The sequence below is a fragment of the Trachymyrmex septentrionalis genome, unplaced genomic scaffold (assembly GCF_001594115.1).
Source record: "Trachymyrmex septentrionalis isolate Tsep2-gDNA-1 unplaced genomic scaffold, Tsep1.0 scaffold6, whole genome shotgun sequence".
Taxonomy (NCBI): domain Eukaryota; kingdom Metazoa; phylum Arthropoda; class Insecta; order Hymenoptera; family Formicidae; genus Trachymyrmex; species Trachymyrmex septentrionalis.
In genome coordinates this window covers 1,761,382-1,783,934 of record NW_017305778.1, presented here as the reverse complement: position 1 = coordinate 1,783,934, position 22,553 = coordinate 1,761,382, and the positions used below count along the sequence as shown (strand labels likewise).

The 22,553-nt window shown below is 36.7% G+C and overlaps 1 protein-coding gene across 1 annotated transcript in view; it reads left to right on the top strand.

The window, feature by feature from the left end:
- Nucleotides 1-12,453: 12,453 nt before the first annotated feature.
- LOC108752345 (dipeptidase 1) overlaps nt 12,454-22,553 on the top strand; it is a 108,588-nt gene continuing 98,488 nt past the window's right edge. Inside the window, exon 1 of the mRNA XM_018493134.1 lies at nt 12,454-12,688. Within this exon, the coding sequence (XP_018348636.1) occupies nt 12,564-12,688 (125 nt within the window). The 5' untranslated portion in view covers nt 12,454-12,563. The remainder of the gene's footprint in view (nt 12,689-22,553) is intronic.

Genomic DNA, 22,553 nt, shown 5'->3' with positions numbered 1-22,553 from the left:
AATCGTCGACGCCTTGTATTCTCATCTACAACTACCGTTCCACCGTTTCCCTCCCAGAATTCATCGAATACTCTCTTCTAGCCGCGCACGAGGCGAATCAATCGATATTCGGTCGATGAGGCTAATGGTAGGTATCGTGTAACGCCCGGCCGATGTCGTTATTACATTGAAATCGCCACTTTGGGCGTGGACGCAATTTGAAGAGATAGCCCCGGCCTGTAGTCGTATATTATGAGCTGTGAAAATATCTGCGTCGAAGAGTCCGATTCATCGCCGCGCATTTTAGTAACAGCGGAAGCAGGCGGCACTTTTCCCATTCCCGCGTACGTTACATGCGTGAAAATACGAGGTTTTCACATAAAAATTAAATAATTTTCAATATCGTTGATCGATGTGAAAATAAAAAAAAAGTAAAGTCTGTCGTTACAAATTGTTACAGTTTATCGATGACGTGATCAAAGAGACAGAAAATTCACTATCGAGCCAAATAAATTCGTTAATACGTTTACGCTTTTTACGATAAATTGCACGATTTCATGCCCCAACTGGCGATCGATGCAAAAGCGTCTTTTGTGTATTGGTGCTTCCCGGTCTATCGCAATAAATTCTAATTACAATCGAATACTCGAAGATACGCCGGTAGTACCATGCGAATCGCTGCACAATACCATACAGGTGGCGCAATATATACTTGGCTTTATTCATATTTCTCACGCTATTTCTCCCAATAATCGAGTGTCGCCTGCTATCGCGAGCAGTTATTTCAGCATAATAGACGGCAGCTTATAATAGTACCTTACGTCTCGATAGTATGTTGGAAAATACTATTTTCTTGCTATAGTTATTACCATAATATATATTATATAACTATAGCTTCCTATATAATTAAAGCCATGACACAACATTTGTCAGAACTTAAAAGGAGATTTAAAGATAAACAAACTTTATAACTTTTTTAATGCCTAACCAGGCTAATAAAATTTATGATGTTTAAACGGCATGATAAGTTTTTCAAAAATCTTACTTTTTAGAGATGAAGATTTATCGAGAAAGGGAAGAAGACAGTTTACTCATAGATTTTGATGTAAGAAGCTTCGCCAGAAAACCAGTTCATTTTTCCGCATTCATGCAGGATACGAATATCGCCACACCGAGCATCTCAATTAATATTCGTTAGTTATATTATATAACGTTCAATATTTCGATTAGCTTTTTATATTTTATTGTGGTTTTCAAATAAAATTATGGTTTCATAAGTTCTTTATGTAAAAAGGGTAAATAGCAGTTCAACATCGACAATTCAAAAGGACTCTTTGATGAAAGAAGTCAAAAACTCCGTAATACCGATTGCTCTTGCAAAATTTATCACTCGTGTCCCTTTGCATGCAAGCCCCTCGCTTACCATGACCCAATATTCGTACATTCGTCGTCGCTTTTATTCTACGCCAAAATTGAATTCGATCCGATAACGCCCACCGCTGTGCATATAGTCTCACACGAAACGAAGCGTCGATCGAAAGCCAGCTAGAGATACCTCGTATCAGGTAGAATTTCTTGCCGGTTGTGTATTATGCATGTTATATTCTGGCGTCCTTTATTTATACTTCTCACGCTATTTCTTCCCAATAATCGAGTGTCGCCACGCATTTATTCTGGATCGAGGCCAGTTTTGACTTTATACGTTAAATATTACGTTTGCTGACTGACGCCAAATTGAATCGAAAATTACAAAAAGAAAACGAGATTAGAGTATAATCAAAGCAGCAAATCTTTCCAAAATATGCTAAATTAAATACAAGTTTTCAATCCATGCATTTTATTACTTTTATAAGAAATACTTATTAACCTTTACCAGAACGGAAAAACAATTGTAATAAAAATATAATGCTGAATTCGTGTCGTATTTTAAAACAAGAAATAATGAATTATAACAAATCTTAATCTAGGAGAGAGAGAGAGAGAGAGAGAGAGAGAGAGAGAGAGAGAGAGAGAATAGAGAGAATAGAGAGAATAGCTTTTAGCGTTTTATATAATTATTTTAATAATCTAATAAAATTATTTTCACACAGATTTGTATCAGCTAAATCTTTAGATACTTCAGCAAAACTGTTCTTTCAGTGTATTGTTACAATGAATGGCTTCCCGGCGAGCCTCGGGCGAGCAAATGTGTTCTTTGGACGTATATTCATTTTATGTTTTTCTTTTTCTACTTTACCGAAATATCAAGCTGATAATAATCAAGAGAGATGAGATGAGTAATAATTTCAACCGCAACGACGGAATATCAAAACGCCGTAGGCGATTACTCCATCCGATTATCGTTATCATAATCGCAATGACCGCAATCGCGATGGACTCGGGCGGAAAAGAGGCCAGCATGAGATCGTGATGACGGGGCGCCTGTTCTATATGACGTGCACATAGAACGCGACTCCGGTTAGCCGACGGGTGAACCTGGATAACGTTAACCTGATTTATGACCAGAGCCGAAGGCTTTTCGAAATTTGCATTGGGCCAGTGAGAGAACGAATATGCCGGTAAGAGAGCCAGGCGCAACGCTGTAGAAAGATATATATATATATATAGAGAGAGAGAGAGAGAGAGAGAGAGAGAGAAGCTGGAGAAGCACGGCGAGAATCAAAGTTATGAGAACGGGTCGGTAGGAGATCGAGAGCGTGGCGAGAGGCAGCCAAAGAGGGAGATTAGGCCGAGCTAACGAAAGGATAACTCAATAAAGGTGGTGGGATAGCTCGGACCAAAGAGAGTCCCGACAAGCTATCTTCCATCTTCCTATCTTTCAGGAGGTGAATCTATTTATCATCGTGATACACACGAAATTAGATTCGTCCTCTGCAAACACTTCGGCCCATTTTGCGGATTTTCTGCCGGTCATCCGCATAATCTCGATTAAGATTTAAAAAAGTTCTTCTTTCCCTCGTCGATTCACGTAATATTACTACGATAAGGTAGCCTGAGGAATCGGATCAATATAAATTTTGAGTTAAGTTCGGTTCCACCAACGTAAAATTAACTTCAATGTCGGTTTAACTTACCGTTCATCATTTCTTAATTCTTAGAATTAGAAAAAAAATATCTTACATTAATGGAGCCGGACCTTAATCAATAATCATTATTAATTTTGTTATTTTGTGTTTTAAATAGACGCTTTATCATGCTATTTTCGTGCGTTTCCTCTGCACCGGACATAATAAACAACAATTCTATACTGTATGTAATCCAGTGCCAGTCAACGATACAAGCGCAGAGATCACGAATACATGAAGAAATTTTGCATGTCACGTAAAATCATGATCCCAATAATATCACGAATTTTATGACAATATAACAAAAAAGTATATTAAAACTTGTGCAAATTATAATGATTTTTACAATATATAGTTTTTGCTAAATCAGTTTAGAAAACTGGTGATCCGTTTCGCCGCAATTCGTATTGGATAAATTCATCTTTTTTTAATTTTTTGTTGTGCAATAAAAAATACCATGTTTATATAATATATTAGATCGAGGAAAAAGTTTCTCCGTATTTAAAAAATTTCTTTTACAAAAGTTTTTCATTTGTTGCGAAATTTTCGTTACAATTATATCATTCGCTAGAGCAAAGTTTCAGCTTTAAGAATCTGTTCTTTAAATTGCGGTATGGTGATTTTCGGAATTATGAGCAATCGAAGTCAGAATGCTCCTTAATTCGTGAATAACTCAGAAACAAAAAATCATAGAAACATTAAAAAAAAAAAATTTTGTAGGAAAAGTTTTAAACTTTCACGATAAGTAGTCAAAAATTTTTCGTAAATTTTTTTTGGGCACATGAGAGACTCCCAAAGTGAAAAGAAATTTTTTCATCTTTTTCAGCTCGCAGTTTTTCAAATGTAAAAAGTACCAAACTCACAGAAACTCAAAAAATATAGTAATCTTTCGAAAGTAAAGATTTCAAGCTTTAAAACCCATTTTTTAAATTTAAATTTCGTTCATTTTTGACGAAGATATTGTATATACAATTTTGAATTAAAAAATACGAAGAAACTTTTTCCCCAACCCAATATTATTTTTATTATATAACCAAGTTGTAAAAATTAAGAATTTATAGTAAAACTTAATAACAAAACTTTGAATTATTTTTTATTATCAATAAACAGAATTGGTTCGATTCATTTCGATTTATCTGCTTTAGTCTAACGTTTGACTTCATCCTCTAAGGCTGTTTCGTAAATTAATAAAATATTAAATAATCGTTCATATCAGCATCAAAGTATTTAGTAATCTTTCATTTTGTTGTATCTCTATGAAGCTATTTAAATATAACAGTAATTTTGTCCACTCTTTCCTTCTCGGAAAAAAAAAGAGAGACAAATATGCGAAATTATTTCTCAACATATTTTCTTTCTCTCCTACAATGCAAAAATTTCCCTTGCTCCGTTATTATCTATACTACAAAAGCTCGCAGCAGCAACGTAAAGTAATTTACGAAATTGTAGTCCGTGCTGTTCCTCCACGGAGACATTAATGCAGAATCCTCCTACTTCCCTACCACGCGTTTCTCTGCTCTTTTTCGCGAACATTTTATTCTCAAGGCCAATCATCCCGTTTCTAACGTAGGTATCGCAGTGCAAAATACGACGTGGGCACACGGAAGAAAGAGCAAGAGGAGCATCGAAATCTTGTAACCATGGCAGTGTTTTATAGCTACAAGACAGAAACCCAGCGTATTCTAAACTGGGAAAACTTCGTGGTCCTCGTTTCACGTCGTTCGAAAAGGCGACACGCTGAGACAAAGTAACATACAAATGCGAAACGTCGAAGACGCGCGTCCGCGTTCTGTCGGGATAAAAGATAAAACCGCGCGTATATCCCATGCACCAGGGAAGTGGCACGACCATTGGCGCGACAGTATATCGCGATGCGTCGGAAGTCGACGTAAGATACGACATAAAGTTCCCGGCATGATACATAACAATGACGCAAGGGCCTGACAACTTTCCTTGCGGAGAACTTGCCGAGCAATAATTCCCGGGCGCTGGCTGTCCGAAGGGAAAACTTGGAATGAATTCGCACAGCCGGCAAACACATTCGCAATATCTAGCGCTCTAAATGTATCAGAGTAGCGCACAGTGTTTGGCCTAGTAACCGTATTATATTAAAGCATTACTACCCAGCGAATACCAAGTTACACGTAACATGTTAATTGTAATTTCCCACTGAACAATACTTATAATTGTAATATAATACATGTGTGTTATATTTTTATAACCATGATATATAATACACATGTGTTATATTATACACTCTAATAAAAATAGGTGTCTATATAATTCTCATTGTGTGTTGGTGTTAACGTTAATAATCAAAATGAAGTAGATTTAATACCATGAATTTTAAATCCACACCACGACGGTACTGGTATAAACGCTAGAAGTTCGAAATCCATATAATGTTGGTGTTAATATTAACATCAACACAGTGAAAATTATATAGACATCGCATGGATATTAAATCCATAATAAAAGTAAAATTCACCGATACTTTTTAGAGTACTTATTTATTTATTGGTTTATTTACTAAACTTATTTATTGAATAGACCATCGAGTCAAAAATAGCGATTAAAATAGTCAATAGGAAAGTTGTTGGCATCTGGCTCAGATCAAAGGATTGCGTTAATCTAATTCTAGTACATCTGGAGTACAAGCAATACTAGCATTCGTGCGCTTCCTCATAGAATGAGGCAAAATAAAAACATGCCTTTAAGTTACGAATGCACTCTGCGTTTTTCTGCACGTTTAATTAGATCCTCCCCTCCATCCCGCCGTATAGGACCATAGGGTAAAAGTTCTTCGTTTGGTAGGAACGGTCGATATAAAATTGCGAGGTTACAGACCCATCTTCGGAAGTGCCAGTTATACCGCCAAGGAAAAAAGACCAGCCGTAACCCGGGCGTAAGGGACGGTCGACGCAGTACCTTCTTTTTTCACTACTTTACGCGAACGAGCAGCAAGTCTGCACGCTGTAAAACTTGTATGCGTACGATGGAAGTTTGACGCGTTCACGCTTGAAAGGGAAGAAATTTCATTTCAACCAATACCAAGTAATCTGCGAAGAAAATTCACTAATTTGCTTCGCAAAAATTCAATGAATAAATAAAGCGTTACTCTGCCGAAGGATGATATAAATCTTCGAAGTGAGATTGGGACGCGGATAGGATATCCACGGATAAGTCACGATAACGTCAAATTAAGAGATATTAAAATGAATTGTGATTGACAAAAAAGTGACTTTTAATAATTTTTTTGGAGTCATTTTGATATCACTTTGACTTTTTATTCTGTTTGGATTCACTGCTAAATTTAAGTTATTTTTAATCATTCCTAAGTCGCCAATTATAATTGCTCCTAAATATGTCGTTAATTTAATTAAAACAATGGAATCAAATTTAGCTCAAGAAATGTATTAAATGTGACTCAAATTTAATTTATTACTTGTTAAGTGCATACGTTAATCTAAATTGTTTGCTTTGTAACTAAGCGATTTAACTTCTGAAAATATGTAGATTCACAAAAATAGTAGATTCTTTTTAGATATGGTTGTTTTTAACATGTTTTATATTAAAATAATACCGAAAAAAATGTGCTAAATTTTAAGAAATATTTGTTTAAATAGTACTAACTCTTACCTATTAGAAAAATAAATTAATTAAAATTTTAAAAATAGCTATATTATTCAAACAAATATTTATTAAAATTTACATTTTTTCCTCAATATACCATTTGACATACTTATGTCCATTTCCACCAACGTAGATTAACTTTAATCTTGGTTAATTCTAAAGATTAGAAAAAGACAAAGAGTAAGTTAAAAACTATTAGAAGTTAAAAATAACGAAATATTATTAAAGAATCAGTTTAAATTTAATTCTTTAATATTCAATATCAAGGTAGCTACTTCGAGCATACAAGATATTATCATTTCAGCAAACCATATACATAATCCTTATGAAATTCGCTGATCTGTTACGCAGTGATAATAAATAAATACAGCGTTATTCTATCGTTCGAAAAATGATAGTATCGTAAATATCTAAAGTAAAACTTGTACCCGGCGCTCGAGTAGCGCGTGTTTAAGCACGCGCGGAGCTACTCGGTTCAGTAAACCATGTGTGTACAATCTTTGTGTGACATATGTGTTGTCGGAGCGCGTATGTACCCGTCGGTTATAGAGGTTTAGCAAAGATAGCGGAGAAAGAAGATAGCGCGCGCTTGGCCTAAGATCGCGACACGCGGTGTCGAAGAGAGTAGCGAGCGCGACACTTGGAAAAGGCATCGGGGATGCACGTCGCGGGTGCATCGCTGCGCGGTGCAACGCGATGCGACGGGGCAGCCTCCGTGTAAAGGGAGAAGATCGCAGAGAGACGCGGAGGCGCCTGCGCCCTCGACTGTGCCGGAGTTCCTGCGTGTATTTCCAGCAGTCGGGTCTTCAACTCCGGACCGCGAGCAACGGCACGATCCGCGCCGTCGTCCGCGTCGCGACGCACCCACCCGACGGAACCACCCCTTCAGTATATGTGGGTCGTGATTGCGCCGACCTATCCCACTGCACACGTCGGAGAAGACATCGAAGTAGGATCACGTACGAAATTTCGAGGACATTCCGGGATTCTTGCCGGAGCAATGCCGGTCGTTTCATCCGCACGCCCGTAAACAGGATCTCGCAATCTCGCTCTCTCGCGAAGGGCGATACTAGTATTGAAAAGCTTCGTAAAAAGTTTCGCGCGGTGGTTGGCCTGCGAGGGAAATCGCATGGAGGATCTTATATATCGGGAAGCACTTCTGTGACTTTTTATGAGCGGAACAGATGCGCCCTGTACCCGCACGCGGACTTTTATGAGACGTGTACCGTCCTGCGAAACGAGCACCGGAGTTTTTATAGGAACGGAAGGGCGGAGAGAAACGCGTCCGCGGTAAGATCTCGCGGAGAAGCATCGCGTTTATTTAAATCGCACCACTCTTCGTCGCAGCGTTACGATTTAAAAAAAAAATATTGGAATACTTATAAGTCAATCGCGGTAAAAAAATTGTGAGAAGAAGCACAGTTTCAAAAGATAATTTGCCGTTTTAAATGAATGTCAACAATTTTGCATAGTTCAAACGCTGAATGAAAATAATTATTCAACCACTATTCGTGTTTGACAGAAAAATCTGTCATATTTCGGAGGTACAACTTCTCTTCTCGGACGCCTAAATTTTGAAAGCAATTCCAGTAACTTGGCGGCGATTTGATACACTGTTGAAAGAAACATTCGAAATGTCTACCAAGAAACGCAGCTGTCAGGTGCATCCGTCTCGATTCGCGTGTTCGTTTTTGCGGAAAAGTCTGCTGCTATCAGCGATGACTGTACATCTTGTCGATCGTTAAATTAACTTGTCACTTTTCCATGTCACGCTAAAATATAGGTCGTTCGCGCGCGTCTTCGAATATTAAACTTACGACGTCGATGAAGTTCCCTCGCGTCAATTAACGCCATCGAACGTGCCCTATTGTAAAAAAAGATGCTGTTGAACGGCGATTGTATTAAAAGTTCAAATCACCACGGTGACCTGCATTCGATATGGGAAACAAAATTTCGTTTCTCTGTGCGTGAAAAAGTTTTTTCATTATAAGTTCGAATAAACACATGCTTCGATAAACAATGTGGCAGACGCTAGATAAATATATCTGTTGTGCAAATAAAATATAGAATTATTCCAAACTTTTCACGGCATTGTATATTTGCCAGTTGTATTTTTTTTATATATTAAAACTCTATAAATTAAAAACGCTGTTAAAAATTAACACACACAATTCAACGTGTGATTAATATAGAGAACGATTATATCAAGTTAAATTTTCGCACCGATCGTTACTTCTAGTTTTGAAACGTGTACCGAACAAATTATAATCATTTCAGATCTCCTTCATAAAACAAAAGAGATCCGTCATATTAACATAACATAAGCCTTCTGTCAATGCATAATTTTTCACCTTTTCCCTACCGGGTCTCACAAGATTTCCACAAGAAATGTAAAAGCGAAAACGAGATAAAAGTCTGTGCAAATTGTCCTTTGGAAAGGTGGAGTTTTTGAAACGAAATTTATTTACAAAATTATAAAAATTGTTATATATAATAAATAAATTATTTATAGTGTTTTAAAGGTGCTTATCAGCATCAGTAATATTAAATTGCTTACAATTTCCTTGCAATTTAATTTATTAAGTACATACCTACTCCAGCTTCAGGCTAAGTTTCAAGATACATACTAACAAATACTCAACGCATAATTTACTTGAATTGGAAATTGTAAAAATTCACACAAAATATTTCTAGACACCAAGACCCCCCCTTAATTAAACATGACTCTCTTCATTCATTTGCAATAAAAATTGTTTACTGTTAAAATATGATATGAGTAGGTATTATTGGCGGAATAGTTAAAGAGCATCTAGTACACAATACGGCGTATGCCGCAACTGTTGAAAAGACATGATCGCTAATGCCGTTAGCATTAATTAATCATTGGCATGTAGATAAATACCATGTATCACGGCGCTAACCGAGCGTGAGCGACCGCGCGTCTGCCGATAATTATGAACAAGCTAACTCATTAGTCGCAATCGACGTTAACGGCCTCGTTGTTGCGAACCATTCCCTTCCCTCGATTTATCCGGTCTTCTGTAAGCTGTCGAATTATCAACCGCGATGAGAAGATTACGATCGTTCGATGTGACGCACAAAATGAGATTACATGTCAAAAAAGAAATCATAGCTGGAAATGATTACGCGAGAATTATCGCCGTGACGTCCGATGTTACGATAACTCGAAATGTTGCGACGGTAATACCCGCGGGAATAACAGTGACGAACGGATTATAGTCATCAATTATAGCTGATGCTATGCACCAGCTTGATCGCCTTTCCGTAATCCGACGCGATGCTAACCAATCTGGTCTCTATTAATTTTGACGAGAGTAAGACATTAATGGAGGAGATAATCATATTATTAGTAGAGAGAGACCGAAAATTCTACTCGCTTTACCCGGGACCCGGGACTCTGAGCTGGCATTAATTTCTCTCGATACATAGCATCACTATTACAAAAGCCTATTAAAATTGTTAATGCGAATATTAATTTTTAATACGTTCTTTTGATCCACTATCGGTATTCATTCATGGCGTCACGCGACGCGATGGCAAACAAATTTTCAAATGCAGTCCGATCGAGCATGCAATTTATCAAAGTGACATTAATAGTGCATTTTAAAACTTTTGCGATAATTAAAATTCAACTATCACGTAAATTTCTCAACTCGTACCAATTCGCCGACCAATATATATTCCTCGTCGAAGATTTCTCCAGGCGATAATTCTTCGCAAGTCGAGCTACGAGTTAGAAAAATCTACCTCTTACAGGTCAGCGGAAGTTAGAAAATATCCGGACCGAGTAGCGATTCATTTCCTAGTGACGTCGAAGCCGTTGGCTGTGGCGCCGTGAGATCCGCCCGTCGCGTTTTCAAGTGCGCAATTAATCGCGGAGCTTAATCGAGTGCCGAATTAATCGCGACGGATTTACGGGCCGCGTTGTGTGACAGTGACATTTGCCACGCACGATTATGAAACGTCGTCGCCGATGCAAGTGATTTAGTAACAACGAAGAAGAGGAAGGACTGATTCATTGAAGGGAAAGAAAAAGAGAGAAAAAAAGAGAAGTGTAAAGTCACGAGGATATCGGAAGATGAATCGCGTATCAAAAAACATGCCGGAACACTGATCCCCGACCGCGGGAATAAAGAAGGAACTAGGGAAAGGTTTTCGCGCTCGGGTAGTACGACGTCTCCGTCTCGCCGGTCTAATTAATCTTCAGGACGGTAACGAGCGGACCGCCTGTGGGACCACCGTCCGTAGCACGACACCCCCGAGAAGGTAACGGTTCTATGAAACTCTTAACTGGTAGCACAAGCTGCGAGTACAGCGCGAATACAGACAAGACAGTGAAGGAAGACGGTGAGAAAGATTCGACGTTCGAGATGCTGCCTTAATTAACAGAGCTAACTGGAATTCAATTTTCTTAAATACACCCATTAGTGGATATAGTTCGATCAAAGTGCGTCGAGCCCAAGACTGGTGCCGACATAAATTAAAGACCATCGACATCGATAACCTCGCTTAAGTGGTTTCAACCAGCGGCACTTTACACTGGTGAGAATCGCGGAAGGGGTGACGTGTCTTCGATTACCGACTGGCTTTAGATCTCTCAAGCGCCGGTGAAGACGTCGATAAGAACGCTACTCGGAGGCCTTCAATCCTTAAGGGTTGATAGAAAGACGACGCAAGAACGGGGGGAAACCTCTGAAAGCCTGTCTGCCTGATCAAACTATCGAAGCAAATCCCCGAGGCGACTCGACGCTTCGACGGAAGTCATCTTCGCCTCCGTAGAATTTGTAACGGGTGAAGTTCGAAAGCACACTAAGTACATCTTGCAAGCGATTAAGAATAGCTCTATTAAGGAGGAGCTCATCAAGTAATTGATTTCTCGATCAACCAGATAAATGCCGGCAAAGAATCAACCTGCAGACGTTTGAGCAAGCAGCAGTAACAAACGGCACGCTTCAACGAGGCACGTTTCGGAAGATTAATTCCGAAAATGAACGAACAAATTTCAAGCTACGGCAGGAATTGGATAAATTAGTTTAAACGCATCGCAATACTGTGTTCAAAAATTAGCGTCCGCATTAAAGACGGTTGGCTTTGCGGCGCGGAGATATTAAGTGCTAGGACGAGTGAGGACGCACAAAGAGGGCATTCCACTCAGAGGACAAAAAATCAGAAGACGAGAGGAATAAGAAAGACGCTGAGCAGCTGCGTCGGACAGAGTGTATGGCGATGAGACCGAAAGGTTAATCTGAAAGGTTGGATAGAACGAAAGAGGAGGAAGGGCCTAAAGTAGCTATCACGACAGTGGAAAAAAAGTAAACCTTCGAAGCTACTAGATGTGAGAAATTGGGGTGGGCTCAAGGATGTGTGAAGACGAATGTACCGAAGATAAGAGGAGCCGGTTGAAGAGGAGGGTGAACGTTGATTTCTGAACTTTGTTATCCTAGCAAAAGAAGAGACGGACTGTTTCTACGTGTATGGTGATAAAATTGTGTGCGTAGTTTCGGCTGCTTTTATCAGTAAAAAACATTGCCGAATTCCAGGAGAACTCGCTATTGAAATCTCACAAAATAATCTACGAGTTTGAGAAAGTCCTCCAAGAATTTTCAAGAAATTCAGATAAATTTTTATCACTGTCGTACGACGAAGGTCTTAAAACTGTCGCCATTAAGAATATGGTCATGCTAGATAATCCTTTTGTGGAAGTTAACTAGATACGCAACTCGAGACGAGTTGAATCGACGATCCTATTACATCCTGGTCATCCTGCAACCCTGTTGAAGGAAGTGCTACGGGTGAGCCGGTGGGTTAATGGTGATGGCATGAGGACATTAGTAAGGACGCGCTGCGGGTCCAGCGAGGAGGAGGATGAGGATGGTGGTGGGCGTGATGGTCCTTGGTCAGCTATTGACGAGGATTTTGCTCGCGGCCCACGCAGGAGATCGCCTCGCGGCAGCTCGCAGAATTCTAAAAGACGTGCCACTGATAGATGGGTAAGTTAAGTCTAAATCTCGTGAAAATTAAATACTTCTTAATAAATCGCAAAATATCCAATATAAACAATTAAAGCCAGTACAAGTTTTCGTTAAAATTTCATGGATTTTTTTAAATCAGTTATAAAAGTATCTACATGACTATTTAGGCGAGATTAAATAAATCGCAATATCCAATATTGACTATAAAACAGCAACGAAGCAATTAAAGTACAAAAGCGAGTATAAATTTTTTTAAATGCTTCGTGAATTTTTAAATATCTATATAATATCTATATATCTATATATATTTAAGCGAGATTATCGATGTCAATAATTTTTCGTTGTAATAAAATTGCACTGTCTTCAACAATATATTTAATCTAATAGCAAGAAAAGATTGAGTCGCAATCAGTTAAGCTCTATGTAAATCAAATACCTCTCAATAAATCACAATATCCAATATAGATTATCAAAATCATTAAAATAATAACGAAAAAATTAAAGAATAAATGCCGGTATAAGTTTTAAAATGGTCTGTAGATTTTTAAAATTAATTTTACTAAAAAGCATACGACTTCTTAAATAAAATTATCGACGTCTGTGATCTATGCGATAAGATTGCTGTTTTCAACGGAATTTAATCTAAGAGCAAAAAAGGTTGGATAGCAATAAGCAAGTAAATTTTTTTTTATGACTTGTATTATCGTTCTAATTTATCTGTAATCGCGGACTTGTGGATTCACGGTGGACTTGTGAATTGCGTATATGTTACGCCCGCAGCCATTTCCTCTCTGTAATATTTTACAAAGCAGTTACAAGCGGGAAATATATGCATCAAACTAGCTAGTATAATTTGCGTTCGCAAAGAGAATAGAGAAGAGAACCGCGTGAAAATCTGCGGGCCGCAGTTCAGGTGTCAGAAAACTGTTTCAATTAATATTATTAATATCAGCCTTAGAACAATGCATGTTCGTTAATGATATATACGAATACAAAGATATCAAAAGGTTTTGTTGCACCCGGCAAAAATCCTTGACGCCAGGTTCAAAAACGAAATAACTGGATTCCGTTCTCTAATAAAACAAAAGTTTCTCGTGAAAACTTTCGCGATGCAATTCGCGAAAGCCGGTAGCAGAATTCCGCCTCGCCCATTCTCACATATCTCGCTCCCTTTGTCACGTTGACGAGCAGCGAAAAACGCTGCGTCGAAAATTCAACGAATAACTTGAATCCCATCGTATAATCGTTAGCCGTGGCACCGCGAGACACGAATTTACAGCCGGCGAGAACAATGTCGTAACGACGTGCACGGTCGACTTTGTATAGGGCCGGGCGTGACTCTAATTACACCGAGAATTAAACTTCAAAGGCACGTCCATCGTGTCCGATTTGCTACGACGCGTTGCATCCGTCCGTGCTTTAACTACCGACAATTCTATTAAGCAAGCATTCTATTAGTCGATCTTATTAGCCGAGCGCCATGTCACATTCATTGCTAGTCATATATTCAGCAAAAAAGTAATAGTTTTAGATATAAAAAAAATGTACTTGTACTCGTATATGAGATATCAAAAAAGTTGGAAAATGCATCAAAGTAACCGAGGTAACCTTTGATTTTGTAGATAATTAATTTATGTAACTTAATTCTATAAGATAAAAGTGTATAATAATTGTCATTAAAACATTAATATATTACTTTTTGTCTCGACAATTACATCATACTTACTGTTTATATAGATATCTAATGTTTTTTAGTTATTATATATATATATATTATAATCTGCTTTTTATATTTACCTAAAAATTCATAAACGTTATCGAACAAAAAGATGCTTAATTATTTTGAGACAAATTATATAAGCGATATGTTCAAATATTATACTATCTGTAATTTCTTCGTAATGTTTCAATAATTAATTGTCAAATTTAGAATATTTAAAGCAACGTTACATGAAAAAAAGAAAGCCGTGATGAGCAATTAAAAGATGTCAAATACAAATAGACATAAACTTTATTTAAAAAAAAACGTAATGACACAAATTCAATTTTTCACTGTCTTGCTGAAGTCTTCTTCAGCTAGACTAAAATAAATAAGTCACGAAGTATAAATAAAATATGATTACAAATGAATGAAAATTGAACAATAAAAAATACGAAAATAAAAAAGAACAAAAAATAAAAATTACAAGAGCCATGTTCAAGCAAATGCACGCAATTATAGAATAATCTAATAAATTAATCAAATGTATGAATACGTGAAACTATAGAGCGATCTCATTTAATATTCTGTAGACTATGCTAAAAGGAGAGAGATACAATAAAGAAAATAAGAAAATACTCGAAGTGCAATGGAAATTAAAAATAACCAGACAATGCCACATAAACAGGATTTGCTAGTCTATAGGGGTCAATACCCGGAATCACTTCCTTATTCGAACAACAAAAAACCAATTGAATCGTACTCAATCCGAGAAAGAGAGTTGCGTATTTTCGCTGAGATAATGAGAAAGTTTTGCGAGCGCGGAAAAGAAAAGACGTTAATGGAGAGGAGCGAATAAAAAAAGAAACTCGATAGAATGGGGCGGAAGTTGCACCGGCAGGAGGATAGAGTTTACTCGAGGAGAGAGAGAGAGAAAGAGAGAGAGAGAGAGAGAAGGTGGACCATGGATGTTGGTCCTCGGATTTCTCGGGTTACCCCGGAGGATAGATACGAATTTCCGGTGTTCCTGCTAGCTACAAACTCGTATGTGTCCCTTCCATTTTCTTCCGTGTTCGCACGCGCGTATCTGTGTAAGTATTTATATACACTATGTATCAATATATATATGTTAACATATTCTGCTATTCTATATAAGAATAATTACGTTATACACTGTTAAATTCGTAATGTCAAATTTGGATTATTTTATCATGTCTATAAGCCGCTCTACACTGACCCTACTTAGGGTGCATTCCATTTTGCGCTTACAGCAGTTATAATTAGTTTATAATTATACATAACCAGAATTCTGGTTGATACAATATTTCTGATAAAATCTACTAGAATTCTTATTTTTATCAGAATAATTATAATATATTAATCAGAATTCTAGTTATCTCAACTAGAATTCTAATAAACTTAATCAGAAAATTCTGATTGATCCATTTTCCACCAGAATCACTATTTAATCCAAGATCATTTTTCTCAGTGTACATACATTCTAAAATCTAAAGAATAACGGTGTAAACGTAATACCATGCAATGTCTATATAATTCTCACTATATTGTTAGTTAAGTTAACATCAATATAGTATAGGTTTTAAATCTACACATCCATGGTATTAAATTCGCTATGGTGGTGTTGATATAAAAATTCCTGAGGTTTTAAATCTACACCATGTTGATATTAATTTAATACCATAGTAAGACATCGATCATGGGTGTTAAATCCATACCAGGGATGTTAAAACCACCAATTTTTACATACATTTTTTAGAGTGTACGTTAATATAGACGTTGTTTACGTTGAACTGACCACAGAAATAGATTCATTCATATTTTGACACATATAGAAATGAAAAATGACAAAATGTTATTTAACTCAAGGGATTAAGTTACTATTGCTTCTTTGATATTTAATAGTGTGCAGTCTCAAATCTACGTATCGTCATATGACATTGTCTCCAACTTAAACATCGGCATTCGTATTTGAAAAAAAATGTGGAAACTATATTATAGCAATATGTATTGCATCAAAAACTAACCTAAATAAACTTTAAGTAATAATCACTCTTTATTGCTGTAAAATGTTGCGAAAACCCGAACTCTGATTTTGCTCATTGGCCACCGATTCCACCGGCAAACTCTTAAAGAAACTCTCGAAAGTAGCTCTGATAAAAGACATCATGGAAGAGGTGCACCAGCGATTTCCCGATGTCGACAGGCCGAAGATAGCTCGTTACCGATAACGAGTGAAAGCCTCGTCGAGCGTATTGTGCAGGTCTGCAGGCCCGAATAATAGTCCGTCCCTCTTGCACCAGCACAGGAAAAAGAAGTGCCTCGTGTGGCCTGCGGGCCACGTGTCGTTTGGTAAAACCCGGGGAAATCGTATCACCGAAATTTCCAAGCGAGAGATGCCGAGCTTGCATCTCATGCAAATAAACGGTCGCCGATGCGATAGGCAAATTTCGGTCGATTGTACTTAAACTGCGCGATTATCTTCAATCCGATTAAACGGGTTAACGTTTAAAAATTCCCTGCAAATGCGAACGCGGAATGCGGGATGCGGGATACGGGATGTAACAACTGTAGCGTGCTGCACGAGGACTGTGCAAGGCAAGTCGGTTTTGCCTCTCCATCCTCGTTCTACATTACAAATTCGCGTCGGTTTCCGTGGAGAGCTTAAACTCTCAAGTGCTTGATGCATATTTTATGCACTCTCGACATGTGAGTCATAATATTCGAATAATTCCTATAAGAGATCGTCGAAGAGAAAATAATTCTCTCTTTCGTTCGTCTTGAAATTTTATTAAGGATGTATGTGTCACGTTTCAAAGCATTACCATGAATATAAAAATTTCACAGATTGTTCTATTATTACATCTGAATGTGCAAAATTTGAACATGGTTCTCATACTGATTTTTTAAATTATTTAATTTTCTTGTTTTCCTTAATTCTTATGTAAAATCGTATTTTGTAGTATTCACTTGCAAATTTAATAAGATCGTAAAATTAAATATATTAAAGCAAATTTTTATATCTATACTAATAAAATTCTGATAAACATTTATGCAAAAGTTTATATTTGGAGCCACTTATTTAAAAATTATTTACCTAAAACTGCAAGAAAATATAGTCATTTCGCTGCATAAAGCTATTAAAAGCAAGATTATTTCTTTTATTGGTTATGGTTTCTTTTATGGTCTTTCATGGCGTATTCATAATAAAACATTTTTTTAGCCAGTATTAATTAATATTGACTTTTTAACTGATTTTGTTGGCTGATGCTTTTATTAGCTGATATTGTACAACCAAAACATATTCCTTAATATTTGAAATTTTTATTTGTCCGGCGTGATTAAGGTTTATTCATAATCCGAAACGTAATAACAGAAAATATAAAAAATACAAAGAAAAAATTCGGTTAAAAATTACAAGAATGGCATTGCAGGTTTATTATCTCCAAGAACCTGAAACACGATTTTTAATCCCGCCGAGACCGTCAAGTATATTCGGCCTGTAATTGAAACAGCTTAATGTGGCGTCATCGTATAATTAAAACCGGCGACGAGTTTCCCGCATTGGACTCCCGCGACTGGAGATCTTGGAAATACCGTCGCATAAACCTGATAACCACGATGGACCAACGGGCGTAATTACCTCGTTACATCGCCGCTGTTTATAGTTTTCGCCGCGCGGAAATATTTAATATTCCCACCTTCGTAATTCCCTAGCCCGGACCGAATCGTGTCGGTGAGATTACGAGTTAAAAGATGGAAGGTACGGTTGAACGAAGGCTCCCAACGTCGCCGTTATACGCCAAAAGATTACCGCTAACGCGAGAAAGAGCCTCGATGCTAGCATCTCAACTATTCAACTCGACCGAAACATTCTCGAGGCTCCTTCGGGAATGTCGCGACAATGCTCCGAGTGATACTAATTATTTATAATTAGATTTTCTGTGTTCTCCCTTTGCTGCGACAGGCAGTATTTGTACGATGAACAATATCGCGTTTTCCCACGTACGCGGAAAATTTTGTGCCGAAATGTGATCTATTTAATGAAAATGTTGCCCACCATTGCCGAGCAATGTGCTCGTAAAAGTGGAACGCGCGTTTGTACCATAATTAGACGCGTACGCTCGCAGTAGCAGAATTGGGGTAATGCCGTTGAAATAATGAAAACGCGAGCTGTTTCCACTGGTCTATAACCGCCGAGGAAAATTTCGTGATATCAAGCGAAATGCTTCTGTAAATTTGCCTCTAAGTTTTTTTACTTAACAGAATAAGAGATACGGTAGATAACGGTGAATAAATTAAAAGAAGAAACATCAAGATATTAAAAGAGTTTTTCCAAACAATATTTTCAGTAAAACTTGACATTTCCTCAGGCGTCAAATTATTATCTGAAATTTTCCCGTATGCACTGAAGCGTAAAATATTCTTCGCTAACAGGGCTTTGCGTTACTTTACGGTATTAGTTTTATTGACACGTGAGTTTCTGATTGAACGCTTCCAAAAAATGCCATACCTCAAAACACATCGTATCTTTTTATACAGTATGGAAAATCATCAAAGAGATCTATGGAATATTGCTCACACATTTCCTCACGGAAAAAATAGTTTTGTTAAAATATCTAACGTTAACAGAAGTGTGTCTCTACACTCAAAAAAGTGATCTCGCAGTTATAGCGAAAATTATCTGAGTACGAAAAATAGCTAAAATAAATAAATTTCTAGCAAGTACTGCGATATTGGATATGTATTGCATCTAATTATATAGATGGCAGAGATAGAATTTAGATTTGTGCTATAAATTCTATGCGTATGATACATAGTTTTCTATCAAATACCAAAAACAGCTATAATTCTGGAGCAGCAAAATATTTTTTTGCATGTAGAGATTATTTTGACGGACAATAATTAATTAAATAGTGTTTATTTCCTCATTCACCGAATTTTATTGCCGTATCTGCGTAGGTCTGAAAATAACTTCATTTAAATCATCAAAATCATTTTATAGAACGCTTAAATTGATTGGTAGCAATTTAAAATTTTTGCAGCACTGTCATTAACACTTAAGGCCCAGTTCCACAGCTCATAATTAACTCTTAATCGTGAGATGTGAAATTGGGCCTTAAGACCTCTCTACATAATTATTTTAATAATCCAACAAAATTATTTTAGATTTGTTTGCAATCAAATTTTTAGATACTTCAGCAAAACTATTCTTTCCGTGAAAATGCTCAATATATATAGGATAATTTGCCTTCCGGAGTCAACCATCTACAGAGTGATTACGATCTCAATCTAACATTAAAAATTTTAAATGTAGCTGAACTACAATATTTGATTATATGTAATTGTACCAAAACAATCTGTGATCAAATATTCTTTAGATTTAGAAAATCCAAAATTCACTATAAATCATTTTATATATAGTTTCCGTCCTCCCTTGATCTGACTATTTTATACGGCTTTTGTACACGAAAATAAAAATCAGAAGAGCCGCGGGACATTTCCAATTTACTTCGAATCTCTTCCGCCATCCGATTGCAGGCGATTTCATCGAATGCAATCGAGCCATCGAGCCTGTTCCACTTTCGTGAATGTGGGCTGGAGTGGGAAATAAGGGTGTTTTTCTTTTTTGATCTTCTATACCTGCATCCAGATAAGAAAGAAATCGAAAACAAGAGCCACGGAATGGGAGGTTAAGAGTTAACGATGTATCCCTCGAAAGAAATGAAAAATTTGAGAAGATATATATCTTTTCTCTTATGTCGTCCTTGCTACAGGCTTCTTTGGTTTAATATTAGAGTTCGAAATTATAAATTTATAAAATTAATACAAAAACTTTTAATAAGAAGAATAATTAAAATCATAAAATTATTATAGATATAAATTTGTATTTTTTTATATCGTAAAAATGATTAATTAATTTTCTAAGTCGGTATTATTGGTACCTATTATAAATTCTTTTTGTGTTTTTCTACGATAAAATGTTGACCTTTGGAGGATGGGAGTTTAATTTAAAAATCTTACACCTTTTTAAATAAGATTTGTTATAATTCATTATGCCTCGTCTAAAAATGTAACTGTTATTTCAGCGTCAATAAAGTAGCTTTCCTGTTCTCCAAAAAATTAATACGAAAATATGAACAAATTTAGATTTTATTTTGAAAAAGCCTAATAAGTTGAAACTAATGAGCAGTAGTCCCATAAAAGACATAAAGTTCGCAGGTTCGTTAATCTACAATCCCCACGAATATTCTCAAACGACCTCGCTAATTTTTTACCTCCTTTGGTTATAATTGATTTTATTAACGAGCCGCGAAGTCGTCGGACTTACGGAACTCGAATAGAGTCCTTTCGTTAGGAAGCCGTTCGTTAACAGTGCACGAACGAGCAAGCGAGCGAACGCGGATGGAAAGGAGGCTCGACTCAGCCTCTGTTCGATAACGATCGAAGTTCCCTTTTCTCTCATATCCTCGTTTTAAATCCGCCATTGTACCAAGTAATTCAAGGGAAGAAGAATGGAGACGAATTATTGGCACCGTCCACTGAATTCATTTGTAAGGAACGGGGGAATTGTGTAGAGTCGGTCACCGTGAGATCATATTATAACGCAGCGGGACGGTCTCGCGTTCGCTATGGGATTTGTGCTCGATTGATAGCCGGCCATCCCCGGCCGGCGTGGTCGTAAAAGTCATTCTCGTAGAAGCAGCGTATTCAATTCCTCGCTACATCGATAACAAAAGCGATACAATGGCGGGACTGTCACCGCGGACTCAATCAAATAATTGACCAAAAAAAAAATTAGAGGAAGGGGAGATTATATCGATGGAGCGCCCTTCCGTATGCAGTGTCGAATAGAAAAGAAAATACGCATTAATCAAAATCAGTCGACATGATAATTAATTAAGTTTCTTCCGAGAGATGTTTCCAAGCCGCAAATTTCACACGGGACAGAAGACAGATGGTGGCGCTCATACCGAGGGCACCTCGAAATTCGGACAAAAACACGCTAGGTACTAATCCGGGATCTCATTCAGTCGGGATACCGAGTAGTAGACGGATTAACGGAGTAATTTGCAGCGCATAGGAAATGCCGAGAGAGTAAACGATAAACTGTCCGAGAGACGGATAGAGAGAGAGAGAGAGAGAGAGAGAGAGAGAGAAAATAGTTATGGAGTGTAGCAGACAAGAAGCAAATTAATCCAACATATGTTAATGTACGCAAAAAATGAAAAAGAGTCAAGAAGTTAATTTTTGCAAACCCAATTCTATTCTGTAGTTAAGACCATCGACAAATGGAAAATTAAATCAAAGATATACAGAGTTATTCAAAATGTAATATGAAGAATCTTCGATGATTATTTTTTATATACTAAAGAGGATCAGTACTAAGGATGAAACATTCATAATTCAATTTTTATTATATGTAATTTCATTACACATGAATAACTTGTGTCGGCTCTTTTTAGCATTATATATCTATTTTCTTCTGTGATTTTATTTACAATGATTATTAGGGTTTCATAAATTTTTTATTGCGGATAGTACTTCTAACACATACGACAATTGTACACACAGAAAAATACATACTGTAAGTAATAATTATAACATGTTTCAAATACTTCAAAAATTCATACATTCGTAAATTTATCATAAATTCACAAGAAAAATTCAAAATATATTCTGAATCACAGAGATAGTAAATTTAATACTTCAATCAGGATTATTAAATTAAAACTCGATTTGCTTATTATATAAAGTCGTTTCTTCAATTAATTTTATAATATTCTTCAAACAATATAAATTTTTGTTTTAAGTACATAATAATAATTTTTTTTTAATTTGTAATAAATAAATACATTTTAAAATTGTCAAGAAAATATTCTTCGTTAAAAATTATAAAAGAATGACAATTAATAAATTGAGTAAACACTTTTCTTAACAATACAATGATATTTTTCTGTGTATAATCATGGCAGTAGATAGCAAAACTCTTAAAGTTTTGTTTCGAATCGCTCTCTCGCCATTCAATTACGTGTTTACGTAAAACCTTGTGTCCACGATAGAAATTGCTTCGAGAAACAGAAAAAAAATTGACCAATCGCCAATTGGGAAAAGTGGATTGGAATATCAAGAATAAAAGCGAATAGAATAAAAAGCGTGAAATGA